Below are 17750 nucleotides of genomic sequence, written 5' to 3'. Positions count from 1 at the left end.
TTTGGACCCAGAATCAGCAATCACGAGGCAATCCTCCTCGGCAAAGATAGTTATCAATTTGTCATTTACTATGAATTTCAACAATTGATGCAATGAAGAAGGCACCGCTCCGGACTTATGAATCCACGGCCTTCCAAGCAAAATATTGTAAACACTAGAAAAATGCATAACTTGGCAAGCTATTTGAAACTGTGCGGACCCCATCTCGACTACTAAATCCACTTCTCCTAGAGGTTCTCTTTGTGCTCCATCAAAACTTCTAACTATGGTCCCTGAAGGCCTCAGCTTGATATCTTGCAACCCTAGCTTTTCCAAGGTACTCCAAGGACAGATATTAAGCGCAGATCCATTGTCAATCAATACCTTTGGCAAAATTTTCCCGTTGCACCTCACAACTATGTACAGAGCCTTGTTATGTCCAATGCCTTCCGCAGATAACTCATCATCAGAGAAAGTGATTTGTTTTGTAAATAACACACTCCCAACTATATGTCAGAAATTAGCAACCGAAATGTCCTTAGGGATTTGAGCTTTGGTCAACACTTCGAGCAACGCATCCCTATGCATATCCGAAGAAAAGAGCAGATCCAACATGGATATTTGGGCGGGCGACTTGCTTAGCTTCTCGACTACATTATATTCGCTTCTTTGGAGCCTTTTAAGAAAATCCAAGGCTTCCTTCTCGGTAATTGTTGGTTTAGCGGGCAGCTCGGGGTTATTTGTTTGAATCGGAATGGTAGCTCCAAACGGACTTGCAATCCTCCCTGGTCTAGTGACCACTGACACCTCTTCTTTGGCAATTGACTTTTCTCCAATTTGTATGACAGGTTCATCGTAGTTCCATGGCACTCGCTGCAAACTCAGAACAGGCTCCTGCTCCGGAAATTCGATGACCATTGGCTCCAAAGCCTTGCTCTCAGCTAGAGTGAGATCCAAAATAAAAGGCCTTTTATCCTCCTCAAACGGCACCTCTATTATAAATGGTTGGTCTGTGATCCCAAACACCTCAGCTTCCCTTGCCAATTTTTTGACTTGCTCCTCATACTCTGCATCGTCCAGAATGACTCCAATGGTATTAGCGTGTTCAGGCAAGGGGTTCCTATTTATATTCGGCCCTTGTGCCTCCTTTTTCCTGATTACAATCTCTCCGGCTTCAATCATATCTTGAATTCTATGCTTAAGAGCCTTGCAATCAACAGTCGAATGTCCGGGTGCCCCTGAATGATAAGCACAGACGGCTTGTGGGTTATACCCAGCGTATATGCCATATGGATAGGTCAGAGGGGGTACCGTGCCAATCTTTCCGGCGGCCTTCAACTGGTCATACAATTGGTCTAGAGGCCTGCCTAAATCGGTAAATGTACGGCTACGGGATTGGTTGTAAGGTTCAGGAGGTTGAGGATGACTATAAACAGGTCTATTTAGGGGAGGAAATCTTGGGTTATATGGAGGGCGAGGTCGGTTTTGGGGTGGATTTGGTTGAGAGATTTGAAAATGGGCTAAAGGTGGGTTAGGATAGCTTGGGCGAGGCCGAGGGTGATGGATATTGGTAGTATATACATGGTGCGGGTTTGAATAATAAGGGTAATGTGGTTGGTAGGTTGGATTGTGTTGGTATCGGGGTTTGGGTGAAGGGTTCTGGTTCCAGATAAAAGTTGCCTCCCCCTCTTTCTTTTTAAACTGCGGCTTCTTTCCACTGCTCCCCTGCCCTTGTAAAGCTTCTACTTGTGATTTTAGGGCAGAAACGTTAACAATTTTTTCAACTCTCACAAAATCATCATACTCTTCGAGTTTATTCACAATCACAGCAAACGTACACCCAGTCATACGGAAGATTTCTTCGAAGTATGGAGGATCATGCGCCTTTATGAAAGTGCGAATAATTTCATCTTCGGTCATCGGAGGCTCAACCTTGGCAGCTATCTTCCTCCATCTTTTGGCGTATGTCTTATGATCTTCAGATGGTCGCCTCTTGGTGCCTTCCAAAGTAGTTCTGGTCGGTGCTAGCTCACAGTTATATTCGTACTGTCTGATGAAGGCATTGGACAGATCAAACCAAGTCTTCACCTCCTCTGGCTTTAAGTTTGAATACCAATCAAGGGCGTCTCCTTCTAGACTCTCTGGAAATAACCTTAATGGCAAGTTTTCGTCATCCACCGGTCTTCCCAATTTGTTGGCAAACAAACGCAAGTGTGTCTTAGGATTGCCCGTACCATCATATTTATTAAACTTCGGGGTCTTAAACCCCACGGGCAGCTGTACATTTGGAAACAGGCACAGATCATCATAGTCTAACACCCCTTGTTTGTTTAAACCTTGGCTTTTCCTGATGAATTCATTGAAACGATCCAACCGCTTGAGTAACTTCATATCAACCGGGGCGGACGACTCTCCCATTTCTGGCTTGGTTTGAACAGTGTGCTCCAGCGCAACAGGCTCTGCGGTAGTCTGATAAAAAGCTTGTGGATCCAGAGGCATGTTTGGACCACCTTGACCACCTTGAGGCTGAAACCCTTGCCCATAGAGAGGATAGAACGGAGGATTTTGAGTGTAAGTATACTGCGGGTTGAAAACTCCCTCAAAAGTGGTTTGAATTGGAGGAATGACAAATGGTTCGGATTCCGATTGTCTGACAGGCGCAGGCTCGGGCTGCACTCCACTACTAATGAGCTCGTCGATCAACTTCTTTTGGGCGGCCATTTCAGATGCCATTTCCTCAAATTTGGTGAGTAATTCAGTCAACTGAACCCCGGGACTTGTGGCTTCCGGCTGGGTAGTTGCAGCGGTCTTATCAGACGACTCTGGCTGAGTACTCATGTCTACACGATTCCTTTGGGCTCGACTACGGGATCGCGTTATAATGGGGTTTCGACGAGAAGCTATGTTTAAATATTACCTGAAAATACGAAATGGCGTGCTTTTAGATTTAGCCCTGGCTTAGCTTTTTTAACAAAAATAAAACAAAGGAAAAGAAAAAGACAAGAGTTAGTAGATGTTCCAAAAATTCGGATGCATGTCCTATCGGGGGGCCCTTTTTGTGCCAAGGGTAGGCCTAGCATGATGCAATACCTTCGAAATGGGACCCGTACAGACCTGTTTTTGACAACAATTCTAAATAAGTGCAGAAGAGAAATCGCTTTCATTGATAAAGCTTGCCAATATTTACATCATATCACGAAGACGATTCCGTACAAGATTGCCAAAACTTCTGAACCTATCTAATACAGAGTCCTTTGTTTCCCTAGCATATGGAATTCAAACACGTTCAGTTTGGTCATATAATTCTCCGCATTTCCTTTTCAGCTCTTGACGCTTTTCTCGTTCATTTTCATACAATTGCTTGTTTTACTCCGCCATCCCTTTGTATGCTTCGATAGACTTACTTAATTGCAGAATTTCCTTATCCTTTGCTTCGATAATGGCTTTCAACCTTCCCACCTCCTCGGTTGGTTCATCTTGTGTTTCTTGTGTGGCAGACCTTCTCACCCAGTCTTCGTATTGCAGAGTGGTCAATCCCCTTTGTTTGAGTTCCGGGATGTATTGAAATCTCTCGTCATCCGACAGTGTCACCCATGCCTCGATAATCTGGTCTTTCATAGGGAGCTCGTTTGGGCACATTCCTTTACTGAAAACGACGGTAAGCTTATTCATATCAACCACAGGCGGCACTTCTTGTGTACGTCCTAACTGTCTGAGGAACCTCTTTGGAGTATATGCGGCGATTCCTTGGGTACCCAATAGGAGAACAAAATCTGACACTTTAGTGCGGAGTATCGGCCTAAGGCAAATCGTCCAGTCTAACACCCACCTAATGTCTTGATCTGGCAACGTCTCTAAGTATTTGACACATTCAACCGCATCGTTCGGCAGACCCCCTTCGTTGACTCGCTTATGATGCGTGATTACCCAGTTGTACCCAGCTACTGGCAAACTTTCTGGAACGGATGCTCGTCTCTTAAAATGTTCTAGGGCCCAGATATGCAAAACTATATTAGCCCCGTAGAAGAACTTTTCCCCTTTCTGGCAGTTGGTACAAGCTAGAAAAATGTCTGCAAGGATGGTCGGGATTATGGTGCATTGTTTACTTCGGATTCCTGAAAAGAGGTCTTGTATAACCTTTGCTACCTTGAAAGCTATTTTTTGATCTCTTCTCGGGAAGAAATAATCTCCCGCCATAACTATTGCATACACCACTGGCCTTTTGCGTTCCCAAACATCCTTGGATGTGAATGAAAAATCCTCCCTATATCTCTCGAACCCATTTCGTAGTGCAAAATGCTCAAACAAAGTGTTCACGGGGACTCTCTGATCCGACCCTCGCAATACAACCTCTCTCAATCCTATGATCTTGCAAAATTCTATCTTGTTTGAAACGTATGGGAAAGTCAAGGCGGTTCCATGCAAAGGTAAATTGAAGAGGCCGGCGATTTCCTCAAGTGTCACTGTCATGTACTTATTGCCTACCCTAAAGGCCAAACATTCCGGATCCCACAGATGTACTAATGCCTCTACTAGATAGCCATTGGGCTTGATCTCCTTAAGGTCTCCAATTGGCCCTAAATATTGAGCTACTTGATGTAATTCGCTAGGTAGCATAAGGGCAGGCCATCTTTGAATCTCGGCCGACGGTACCAACAACTGGTAGATTCGACGGGGGCACTCCATCTAAAAATGGAAGAGGCGGGTTGTCAATTACCTTACCTACGAGTCCCATTCTCCGGTTGGCAAGAATTTAAACGTGCAATCCCTTGAAGGGTTATGTACCCATGGGAACAATCAAGGTGAGTTTAATCCTAATAGCGGGATCCCCTAAATGGCATTCCCCTTTTAGGGTTTATGCATGATGCCAGTTTATTAAAGCGATAAAACATGCAGTTTGAAATGAAATATGACCTAAGGGACCCTTTATTTGCCAGGGTAAGCCTAAAATGATATGGCATTATTAATCTAAAAATGCAATATACCAAAATCTTTAAACGTGCAATAGCCTATCTACAAGGGTAGGTCCTAAAAGAAGGTCATGCTAGACTTCTTATTTGCTAGGGTTTGTGAATGCAATGGGGACACAAAACCAAGAAAAGTTAGTTCAGCCAGATAAATTCACATAACACATTGTAGCAACGAGATAAAGCAATCAATACAAAGAAATAAAGCAATAAAAGAGAAAAAGGTGTTGGATCCCTCCCCTCGTGAATAGTGTCCCTAATAAGGCAAGGCAGACTCTACCCTAGGCAAGCTATCATGGATGCATGAGGCTGGGGCTCACTAATGCATCTAGACTCGATAGACTTTAGGTCCCCGAGCCTTCAGACTTGGAAACCGAGGGTCATCAATTCCAAGGTTCTTTGTCGGTGGCTCGAGCGATTCCCCAGACATTGCTACGCACACATCGTGTCACGGCTACATGTCATGAGTGAATCTATCAAAAATCCTCAACCTTCCACTAAAAGCTAAAGGCTATGACCCAAAGCTTAAAACGGAAGATTGAGTGACTCATCGGATCATGCTACGCACACATCGTGTCGCGATCGCAAGTCCAAGTGAGTCGCCTAAAATCCTAATAGGGTGGAGTGGCGTGACAAGCCACTAAAAGAAAAATAAAGGAGGGATAAATAATTAAAGCGTATGCAAGTATGCTAGTGCTCGTTTGGAGGGGAGGGATCAAGAACCAACGCGAGGCTCTAGGGTATGTCCCCCACCCAAATGCAATGCAAAGCGCGAAATAAAACAGGTAAAATATACATCCAAACAACCAATCATACATACGTGAGTGAGGGAGTAGTTTGATACGCGCGCGAGGTAAAATTTCCTAAAAAGGAAAAATGCAACCCTAATATCCAAATGCTATGCATAAAAAGGGTAGAAAAAAGGAAAAGAATAGCTAAATCAAATGCTTGGACCCACTTAGGAAGTCCCCAGTGGAGTCGCCAACTGTCGCGCCCCACTTTTTGATGGTGTGTGAGTAGTGTGTGAGATATGTATGTGAACGTGTGTGAAAATGAAGATAAAAGGCCGTGGGATTGTGAAATGCGACGGTTTGGCCAAACATATAGTTTAAAAAGGGTTTTTTGAATAAAAAATGGAGTCGCGACTTGGTATAGAGTTAGGGTGTACCAAGTCACCCAAAAAGTGATTTTTGGAAAGAAAAGTAAACAAACCATTTTTAAAGAATTTTTAGGTCTACGTAACCAAAGAGAGGGATCGGGGGTCACATTTGATAAGGGAGAAGGCAAAGGCAAAGCCTAAGGCACTCCCTTACCCTAGCCAAAGCTAGTTGCGTGACTTAGCCCCTCTTTTCCTAATTTCTTCTACCCAAAGTATGTGTTGCATGTTGGATATGACTAATGGATATGAAAAAAATGCAATCCTAAATCTAAAATGTCTCTTATGAGGCTTTTTGGTCCCAATCACATGAATTGTGATGGCCAGTAAGGAAAGCCCTCATAGAGGTCACGAGTAATGCAAATGAAGACCCAAATATGAGTGCAAGTGTGAAAATGTAAGAGGAATGCAAAAATAAAATAAAATAAAAATACAAATGTAAGTGCAAGTGTGCAAATGTAAGAAAAGTGCAATGTGTGCAAATGTAAGAAAAGGGCATGTGTGCCAATTGAGAAAATAAAGGTGTTTGTGTGCAAGTGGATGAAAATATGGTATAATAGTAGTAAATGCATATAAGTGCAATTGGGTGCAATTTTGTGAGGTAGAAAATAAATAAGTGATAGGGAAAGAAGAGATGTGTGTGAACATGGCATGTGGAGTGAGAAAAATATAAGTAGTGAGAAAATGTAGATAAAAATGAAAAAGTGATATGGTAAAATGGAGGTGCATGAACCTAGAGGAGTGCATCAAGTCGGGTGCGGGAATGACTCCTAACTTTGTGATTTTAATTTTCCCTTTGATAGAGGGAATACAAGCGTGCTAAGGCTTAGAAAAGCCACACTCGTCTATATCCCATATTTAAGGGGTAACTCTCAAGCAAATGTACCCTATAACTAGCATGGAGATGCAAAAACCTAAAATGAAAGGGAAAGGATTGGAGGGGCATGCCAAATGCTAGAAAACTAAGAAAAATGCATGAAATGTAGTGAGACATGCAAGTATGTACTAGCGAGGGAGATCCCTAAGGGTCTAGCCCATATCTATGAATTCCTACTAGCGTTGGACTAGTGGAAAACGGGACAATGAGCCATAACTAGCGTTGGACTAGTGTGGTGACGTGCATTCATCCATCATATTCATCTATGACTATAGAAAGCAAGTAGACATGCTAATCACCTATAAACACATAGCACATAACACTTAGCATGCTCGACTAGATGCAAGAGCCTAATAAAGCAAATTAACACGTAGCAACAAAAGCAAGCAATCAAGCTAACGAACCTATTACATTTGCTAACTAAAACAAAAGGGGAAGGGGAAAAATGGACAAAATTGCTCTCCAAGCCCTATCTATTACAAGCCAAGAGGTGTACACATACCCCATAAAAGAATAACTTAATAAAAGCAAAAGTAAATGAAATAAGTGAGAGGAATTAAAGAAAGGCAAGGAAAGCAAAGTAGACATGCAATTCTCACTTAGCACGTTGGATCACATAGGAGAGAGACAAAAAAAAGGATAAAAGAAATTATACCTCCCCGTTTATGATGTTAGTAAAGTAAACACGACTTAACTTGGGCTAAAGTCACCAAAGAAAGGGATAACTTGGGCTAAAAACCATCAAAACAAAGAATTAATGCACCAATTTAGTGGTAAAATGTAAATAAGCCAATTTGAATCCACAAAATCATCGAATCCTTTTTCAATTGCAACTTAAAAATGATCAAATAATGCATAATTTCCAAGTAAAAGTGAATCATTGATCAAATTTCTCAAATAGCAAAATGACTAAAGACCCAATAGCAACCATTAATCAATCAACCAAGGCCAATTGAAACATTTTAGGAACTTTAAAGGTCCAAGAGCAAGAAAAGGTCAAGTAATGGCTCAAATTGCAATTATTCTAAGACCTATTTGCAAGAAATTAGAACCTAATTGGGTCTTTGTAGCATTGCTGCAAAATGACAGGGACCAAATCGATTAGTTTTTCCAATTTTCTGGGTCATAGTGGCATAAGGGGAAACTTGAGGGGGTTAAAAGGCAATTTTTCTTGGACATTTTTCATGCAAGAGCATGCAACCCACGTAGGAAGCTTGTTTCTGCAATATTTCTGTTGTGCTTCATCAACCGAAACAAAACTCAAGCACACAGCTTGTTTTCAAAAAACAGATTTCAAATCCAAATACACAGCTTTAAACTAAGCAGCAAACTACATCATTACCATCATCCAAGCAGGCAGAAAACTTAGAAAAATCCCATGCAAAATTCTGGGCAAGTATGCAAACATTTGAAGAACGAGACTGCTGCAACTTTTCTTAGTTTCACCTTCCAAGACCAGATTCATATTCAAACATATGCCTTAACCAAAGTTTTCTTGATCTAACATCCAAACTTTGAACTAAACAAACAAGACACGAATTTGATATCCCAACAAGCAAAGACATGGGAAGGAACTCAAACAGGGAAAGAACTGATGCAAAATTCTGGAAAAACACTCATGTAAAAAAAAAATAAATAAAAATTGGCAACCTGAAATTTATTTTCCCGCAAGCATTTGATCCTAATCCAAATATTTCAGCCCCCCAAACATGCAAACCCAACACCTCTTATCCGAATATCTCATCAAGTATGTGATGAGACCCACTTGGTGGACTGCTACGGGAAAGGAAACAACAAAACAAGAGCATGAAATGCAACTTTCTTATTTCCCTACTCCAACTTGGATAGGTTTATAAGCCAGTATTCGACAAGCTCTACTAATCTAACATTCAAACCAGAAATACCAAACCCATTGTCATTAACATCTCTAAGCATAATCATCTACCCCCCATAAAATCTGATTGAAACAGCCGGGCATAAAATGCAGCAAAAGAAAAAATGAAACTTGTGGCAAAGTAATCTAGGCACACGATCAAGTCATTCCATTGAGGCAGATAAATGAAACTAGACCACAAACCAAAGACATGCAGCTTCATCTTGGTTCAAGCATAGCAAAGGGAAGAAAACCTTGAGCTTCGAGTAACCAAAAGAAAGATTTTGCGCTGCTGGAACAAGCCGAAAGCTTCGAGCTTGTTGTAGCAGAGGTTCATGTTACACAGACAAGCTACTGAAAACAAAAGTTTGCAACCCACGAATCATACATTCAGTTTCACAAGGGGAAAGGAAGCACGAAAGATGACAGCTTTTGAGTTCCTACAGTTTCAAATCACAAAAATTCCGAAATACACATCATACCCACGTATAATAACAAGACCTGGCCTTTTACTCACAAACAACGAAACAAATTCTTGGTGAACATGAAACAGAAAAAGGGCGGACAAGTAGACAACAAAACAGGAAGCTTTCCATAAGCAAGGTCACGAGATACAGGCTCTGCAAGCTTCAAAACACAACTACTGAAGTTATGCTAACAAACAATGCATTCTGCAGACAAACAAAGCATTCTGATGACCCAGACACTAGTCATGCTAACAAACAAGAAGCCCACGTTCCAGTGTTTAGAAGAAATAGACAAGAGCAGGGTTTAAGACTACCTCTTTTGCTGCCTTTGGAGTTAAATCACCGTGGGTATGCTCGGATGAGCAAGATTCACCGAACCCAGGTCGCGAGCTTTGACAGAAGGCTTTGAAGCTCCGAGCTTTAGGTCTGATTTCTGAAGACTGTCTCCTTTCTCTCCACAATCTCTCTTTTGCTCTCTGCGATTTTCTCCTTTCTTTTTCTGGTTTCTCTCTTTTCCTGATTTTCTCTCTAGCCGTCAATCTTCAGCTCTCTCTCTTGCTCTAGATTTTTCCGCCGTCCCTCTGCTCTCCTCCCTTTCTTGTTTGCTGTTTGTTTCTTTTTATATGGGAACACCAGGTCCCTAAAACCCTCAAAATCCATCTGGGTGGCTCACAAAGGATTTCAGCACCCCAGCCCCCCTCCTAGCCATCGATCATGGCCTTGAATTGGAGCTCCTAGATGGAGCCAGGTGGCCGGTACTTGCCTAATCTAACGGAGCCAGAAAACACAGCGAAAATGACTGATAAGCCTACTGGGAAAAAAAACTGCATTTTCTTGTTTTTTGCATGCTGTTAGTTCCGCGTCTCTTTTTCTTTCTTTTTTTTTTTCAGCATTTCACTTAAACTACCTAAAACCCGCTCTCGGGTTGCCCCTTTTTTTAATAATAAAGCAAAAATAATATTTTAAATAAAAATCAGATAATAAGAAGAAAACTCGGAATAAAAGATAGAAAATAAAATGCCTAACAACAAATTATGTTTGATTAATGATTTTCTTTTTCATTTTTTTTCCCTTTTTTTTTCTTCTTTTTTTTTCATTTTTCATATTTTTCCCAAAAAACATTGAATTTAAATCAAAACAACTAAAGCATAATTTTTGAATGCTTTTCCTTTTTTCGAGAAATTCTATGCTAAAACTTAAAAATGAAATAATAAAATAAAAAACTAAAAACTAAAAACTAAAAAGTGAATAAACCTAGCACGACAAATAAAAACTAAAAAAAAAAAGTAAATGAAATTACACTGAAAATTTGGTGTCTACAACACAAGATTTGCATGTTGGTACATTTGCATGAAATAGTTATCTCTATGCAAAATAAACACATATTGAAGGATACGGTGTTCCAGTGGAACCATGTCGGTCATCTGCATCTTATAACTTCCGGATCTCCTCAGTTTGTCTGGCCATCACCTTATCCCTCCAGTGGTAGTACTCGAGTATACCGAAACGGTAGCCCAGGGTTCCAACCTACCCGACCGAGCCCATCCTGGCTCGAGTAGGTTAGTAACCAAGAGCAGGGCCCAGTTCAGCTTAGAGCTTACAATATGCACAAGTAATCAAGTAAACCGATGAACGGTAAAAATTTATCATTTTAGTAGGTCGAGTGAGATAAAGTACACACTCGCCTTAAAATGGTGGACAATTTCATATGAACATATAATTTACGGTAATCAAGTATTCAAGTAATCACGTAAGCAGGTTGTCACGGCCCCACCTCCCCCTAAGGCGAACCAGAGGGTTCGGCGGGCCGCGTGCCCGGCTCTCGCCGGGACTCAAAACTTAAAGCTAATAAAACTCTTCTAAGCCACAAGAACACGATTCATAATATATACAACCACCAAAAGTCTATTTACATCTTCAAAAGCATCAAGCCAAACAGCTCAAAAATACTATAACAATAACCAGCAGAAGATAGACCCTAAGAAGGGTCCTTATACAAACCACCAAAACTAATACAAGCCAATCTAATTATACTAGTGTACGAGCCAAAAGTCCCCGCGTCGGCCCCTGCTAAGGAAAACAAATGGAACGGGGTAAGCTATATGCTTAGTAAGTAAACAGGGGCGAAAGCATAAATTCACGTAGCAACAGTTACACAGTAAGAGTAAAGCAAAAGCAGAAAAGTAACATCACATAATAAGGATACAGGTGGCTCCAAAGCCAATTCATATGCCATGCATGATCTCCTGCCGACACTCCGTCGACCACACTTAATGGTCCGTAGAACTTCACTTGTACACCCACCGACACCTTATCACCCTCACTGGCCAGTCACCTCACAAACTTGCCCGGGCGAACGAAATCACAAACTTGAGCTTGAGTCACAAGCTCGGGTCACAAACTTGGTCACCTTCTCGGTGAACCGGATTCACAAAATTGGTTGATAACATGAACCTACAAACTTGGTGACCTCAGACTAAGTTGGACTAACTTCGACCAAGCCCTAACCGGCTCGAATAGTCCAAACAGGTCTTAGATCGGGCCCACGAACTCACAAACTTTGCAAACTTCACAAACTTTACTCGAAAGTCGCCCCGAGCCACAAGCTCAAGGGTTTTGGTTCCAAAAGGGTCATATACATATGCCAAGTACAATTATACATTCAAATTAGGGTTTAGGTCGAGTGCGATAAAGTACACCCTCGCCTAAGTACCCTTTTCACATATCTCAAACACATAGCAAAGAAAACACATCAAACTGGCCTGAATACTTACTCAAAATACCAAAAGCAGTACAAGAACAAAATCGCTTCGCGCGTTTTCGCTAGTAGTGGGCCCCACCGGCTCCGCCTAGCTCACCACGGTCTGAAATAGAAGATTTTATCACATAATATCACAAACGACTACTAACAGATCCAAAACAAGCAAAACGGCAAAATGACACGCGCGCACGTAAATATGACGGACGGAAACGGAAACGGCAGATTTGATACTCATTTCTAGTTTACCCATAAGTTGAGCTTCGAATATCGGATTAAGGCGTATGAGATGCCAAATTGAAGCTTAAAGGATGAACAACAACTGTTATGAAGACATCCAGAACTGAAACTGGAGGCTTCAGTCCCAAATGAACCAAACACAATCACTTACGAAATCTGGCCAATGCACAAATGGTCAGTTTTGAGTGCGAACTGTTTTCTATGCTACACATGGTCAAAAGAGCTGAAAATTGGCAGTTAGATAGTTCATTCCAAATGGAACAACTTTCATGAAGGTCGACAATCCAAATTCGGAACGGAAATTGGTCATCAAGACCAAAACAGATCTGACCAGAAAATGGTCATCTTCACGGCCAGGCCTTATTTGCTCGGCTATATCTCAGGTTTTATAAATCCGATTCATGAAATTCCAAGGGCGTTAGAAAGCTCTGATATAAGGCTATAAGTTTGGTGTTTTGGTCGAAAGCCCAAACAGCTTGTAACCCAGTCAAATGTGAAGCCAAAGTTCCAGTCATAAACTGTCCAAAAACGTAACAGAATTTGACGGTCAAAACAGGTCTGAGTATTTCGTTTATAGCTCAGGATATACTAATCCGTTTAACCTGAAAATTTACAGGGATATCCGGGACTTAAGGGGCTACAATGTTGAAGAAGGAAACTTTGTCCAATTTTGAATGTAACAAGGTCAAAAATGCAAGACACTATACCAGAATTGCAAAACAGGATCACAAACCGTATTTGACCTTAATATGCGGTAATGGCACCAAATTCACTACGGTTATCGGATGGGGTGTAAGACCCACCGTTTCGAAGCTAAGAAACAGGGTTACAATATTGGAGAAGGCCACTCAATCCAGTTCCTAGCACAACTAGGTCAAATGTGCCAAATACTAAACCAGATTCACCAAAACAGGTTTGCAAAACGCAGAAAACTGTAATCGATATAACTCAGTCCATACAAGTCCAAATGCCGAAATTCCAAAGGCATATGTTAGCTAAGACATCCAGTTACATTTCATCAGAAGACACCAACTTCAAAATCCAAACCAATTCCAGTCAAAACAGACAATTACTATCGCAGTTCGGACATTCTGTTCACCAAAAACAGCAACAGTAAAAACGGCATAACTCACTCTATACTACTCCAAATGCCCTGAAATTTTGCAGGCACTTCAACCTCATCAATACCTACAACTTTCATGTTTTGAACAAAGTCCAATTTGGCTTCTATATAGGAGCAAAAAAAACGGGCAGAATGTTCCAACCAAAAACCCTAACTTGCTGAAATTCTTCCAAACCAGAAATTGATTGCAATTTCCTATCAAACACACCTACTAGAGTCATAACCCCTCATTATCAATCATCATAAACAACCACAACACCATGACCACATTAAACCAGAAAATTCATCAATAAAATGAAAACTTCACCAAATCACTTCAAACCAAGAAATAAACCATATATATCATCACTTTAGCCACTACTAAGCATAACCTAAGCTTTATTAAGTGAAGGAGGAAGATACACACACCACTCACCTAGTAACAAGAGAGGTAGAGATGTTGGACACCTTAACTCTTCCAAAAAGCTTCACCAAATCAACCACTAACACCAACTAGAAAGATTTTATGGAGTAGAAACTAATCTAGGCAATTGTTTTTGGAAGATTGAACCAAATGGAAACTAAAATGGTGAAGTATTTCTTTCTTCTTAGCCCAAGGGAGAGCCGGCCATGGAGGGAAAAGAAAATGGTGAATTTTGGTGATTTTTGAAGATATTTAACAACTTGGTCAAAAGTCAAAAAAAATGAAATAGTAATTCATAAGTCTTCTCCAATGAAATGGTGACACTTGTCACCACCATTAATGCATTCCTATCCATTCTTTTCTCTCTCACATCAATCATTTCACACACTCTACTTATCTCTTAACACCCGATAAATTTTACACAGTATCCGAAACTTAACCTTATTGGCCGAATTTTTCCGAACTTTTCGCACTAGTGGGTCCCACGTCCGATATACGTTCTTAATTCCTCAAAAACTAACTAATACTAGAAAAATCATCTAAAAACTCTATTTACTCAAATAAAATTATCTGGGGAATTTTTTAATAAAGAAAATGTAGAAAAACGGGTTTTCAATCTTAACCGGAACTTAGGGTTTAAATCTTAATCCCTACTTAGGGTTTTCAAAATACTCCCAAAACCAAACGTTACCGCCCAATTAATGAATATCTCGACGTAGAACGAACTGGGCCCTCACACAGGTAATCAAGTAAATTGATAAACGGTAAGTAATTACGATTAACGGTTAACGGTTAACGGTAAGTAGTCACGGTTGATTGATAGACATATTAAATAAATATGCCCTTCAAGGATTTCATGTCGAGTAATTCAAGTAGTCACATAAATATGCTCTTCAAGCATTTCATATCGAGTAGTTCAAGTAGTCACGTAAATATGCTCTTCAAGCATTTCATATCTAGTAATTCAAGTATACCTTACTTAGATATGTATGAGTGTGGTAAATACTTAACATGTAGCACTTAACACTTAATGATCATGGAATAAGCATGTCATAGACATATTCAAATTACGTACTCCTACATGGAACACTCACCTATTCAAAACAAGTGAGTAAGTATTCAAACAAGTGTTTAGGCGTCCACTTCGAGTTCCTCTTGAAGGTCTCCTTGAACGCTTGAGCAAATAACCATCAATTATTGTACACTATCACTTAGAACCCCTACTTATCAAAGAAAGTTGTACTAGTGTACAATCTAAGGAGAATTCATGAATTGAGCCTTAATTATTTATAATCGAGGCTCGGAAGTGGGTTTCAAAAACACAAGAGAAATCTGATTTTGCCTTTGAAATCAAGTGTAAAACGGTTTAGCAATATCGGAGGAAAATGGAGAGTTTGAAACCCTTAATTTCCTTTAAGTTCGGAAATTTCAGATTCGGCAAGCAAACTTTGAAAAAATCAGATCTCACTATCTATAAGTCCAAAATTGGAAAAATTGGTACCGTTGGAAACTACATCCAAAGTACTAAAAGTTTCTAGAAGACACTTTTCCCATGGTTCCAAATGGAAGGTATTCAAAATTTGTGTCAAAGTTGCTGTTTTGGCTTGCAAGACAGTTTCGGGGTTTGATTTCGGCAAAGTTTGGAAATTCAGCAAAATTCACACAATGTGAACCAGCCTCTAAAATTTGGAACTCAATTAGAGTCACAAAACAAAGTTTAAAATATAATTAGTAGAATAAGAATCGGAGTTTTGAGCACCAAGATATAGTAGCTCAAAGTTGCTGAAAAATCGAAACTTTTAGGCAATTTCCAGGTTCAAATCACAAACTTTGGAACATTGGTTAAGCATTGAAACAGACTCGGAATGGCACCGAATTTGGTAGTATTACACTACCATATAAGGGCTATTCCTCTGTCGAATTTCATGGAAAAAGACGTACGGAAAGTTGGTTAACAATGTCACGAAAGTTTCTAAATTTTCAAGGCAAAGCTGCCTTGTGCTATCATTTCCCTTTTCTTAATCATTTGGCAAATGAAATATTTTCAAACATGGTTCATTTGTGTAAACAATGTCTAAGTAACATTCAAGATACATTTTCTTAGGTGATTAACACCAAGAATTTCGAAATAACAAGTCCCAATTCAAAAAGAGTCATTCAACTAGCCAAAAAGAGGGTTTTCATCACTGAATCAGTTTTGAAATTCAGCCACAACTCACTCAATTCAACTCAGAATTGAGCATGGTTGGTGGCTTTAAAAACTACATTCATACGGCTACAATTTCTCAGAAGGAATCATTTTAAAATTCTGTCCACAACTAGCTCATATTTGAGCATCAATTCGCTGCTCAAAACAGAGCTCCCAGTGTAGACGCAAAACAGGACAGTCATGTTAAAACGATTGGTATGGCTTTCTCAGGTGGAATCAGAATGTGCATTTTATACCGTTGGAAAGCTTGGAATGTCTAGTTTCCAGTACCGCAAACGGCACTCGATTTCAATATCGGAGCAAAATGTTATAGTTGTTTGAAAAATACTGCTAGAGCAGTTTCGGGAAAAATTCCAGTTTTGACAGATTTTCGAAACTCAACATTTAACCATCCAAATCACTTAATTTTTTGTGGAAACCTTCCACACAACCCACACAACATGTATACATCATAAACAAGTCAATTTAACCACAAAAATTTCGAATTAAAGCCTCTGCACAAACAGGGCAGATTCGGCCTTTTCCTCTTTCAAGTTTCCTTTGATTTCTTTCCACTTCCTCAATTTAGATCCACTAGTTTTGCACTAAAACAACACATATAACATCTAAAATCATCATATCAGTCCTTATATCCAAGGTGGGAATTCATAGAGCCCACTTCAACCATTCTAATCCAAGTAATATCAACAATAATGAAGCTACAAGCTTCAAAGCCAAGAATAAACCCATTAAAGCCAAGAATAAAAGATTGGATGGTGTAGAATGATTACCTCCAAGCTTTGAGACAAACCAGAAATTTTTACCACTAAAACCCCCAAGAAAAACTGCCAAGATGAAGCTTCCTTCCAAGCTCAAGTGAATCTCCAAGTGGTTTTGTGGTTAGTTGCAAAGTGGGAGATGATTTGGAGCAAGAATGAGCAAGATGGATGAAGAGCTTTCTTCTCTTCTTTTCTTTCTTGTGGTTGGTCGGCTGATGCAATGTGAGAGAGAGAAGGGTTTTGTGTGCTAAAACTTGGGGAGAAAGAATGGAATAGTAGCTTTAGGTGGTGTGCAAAAAGTCAACTCTTACTAGTCGCACGCGCGGATTTCGTGTCCGATTTCTCTCGGGTTTGTTTCACTTGTGCACTAAACCTTTAATGCACTTCCTTTATCACTATTATTATTCACTCTTAATAGTCTAAAAATAAAGGTCTAATATCCTTCAAATAATTGCGCGCACGAAAATGCGAACTTTCAATTTGTGCGCGATAAAGTGAAATTTCTAAGAATATCTTATAACGATAGTATAACTTGTGAGGACTTGCAAATTCCTTATATTTTCTCAAATTCCCTTTTATTTGAAAATTATTTGGTAATTATTATTCATGCCATCCTACGGCTAAATCACCCTAGAAAAGTGCCAAAAGTCATAGGAAATTAGGGTTTTCCTATTCGTTTTCAATTCAAGGTGAAATAAGAATTTTCGTGTATCCGCAGTGTAATTATCCGGTACAGAGTACGGATTAAATTTGGTGATTAAAAGTGACTTTTAGGTGAGAAATAATATGTGATTAGAAGCAATGATAAAAAGTTAGTGAAAAGGAAAAAAAAAACCCTAGTACGTGTGATTTAAGGAAAAACGGCTCGAACCGACGCGTACCGTGTACTACCAATTTAACCACCACTTGATCACCACTTTCTTGCCATACAAGCTTATCA

At 40.0% G+C, this 17750-nt stretch overlaps 1 protein-coding gene across 1 annotated transcript; it reads right to left on the bottom strand.

The window, feature by feature from the left end:
* Positions 1-492: 492 nt before the first annotated feature.
* LOC113759252 lies at positions 493-2700 on the bottom strand. Its single transcript, XM_027301819.1, has one exon. The coding sequence runs from the start codon at positions 2698-2700 to the stop codon at positions 493-495; it is 2208 nt and encodes a 735-aa protein (XP_027157620.1).
* Between the last annotated feature and the right edge of the window lie 15050 nt (positions 2701-17750).

The sequence above is a fragment of the Coffea eugenioides genome, chromosome 2 (genome assembly GCF_003713205.1).
Source record: "Coffea eugenioides isolate CCC68of chromosome 2, Ceug_1.0, whole genome shotgun sequence".
NCBI classification, from domain to species: domain Eukaryota; kingdom Viridiplantae; phylum Streptophyta; class Magnoliopsida; order Gentianales; family Rubiaceae; genus Coffea; species Coffea eugenioides.
The sequence above is the reverse complement of the archived record's forward strand: the minus strand, read 5'-3'. Positions and strand labels throughout refer to the sequence as shown.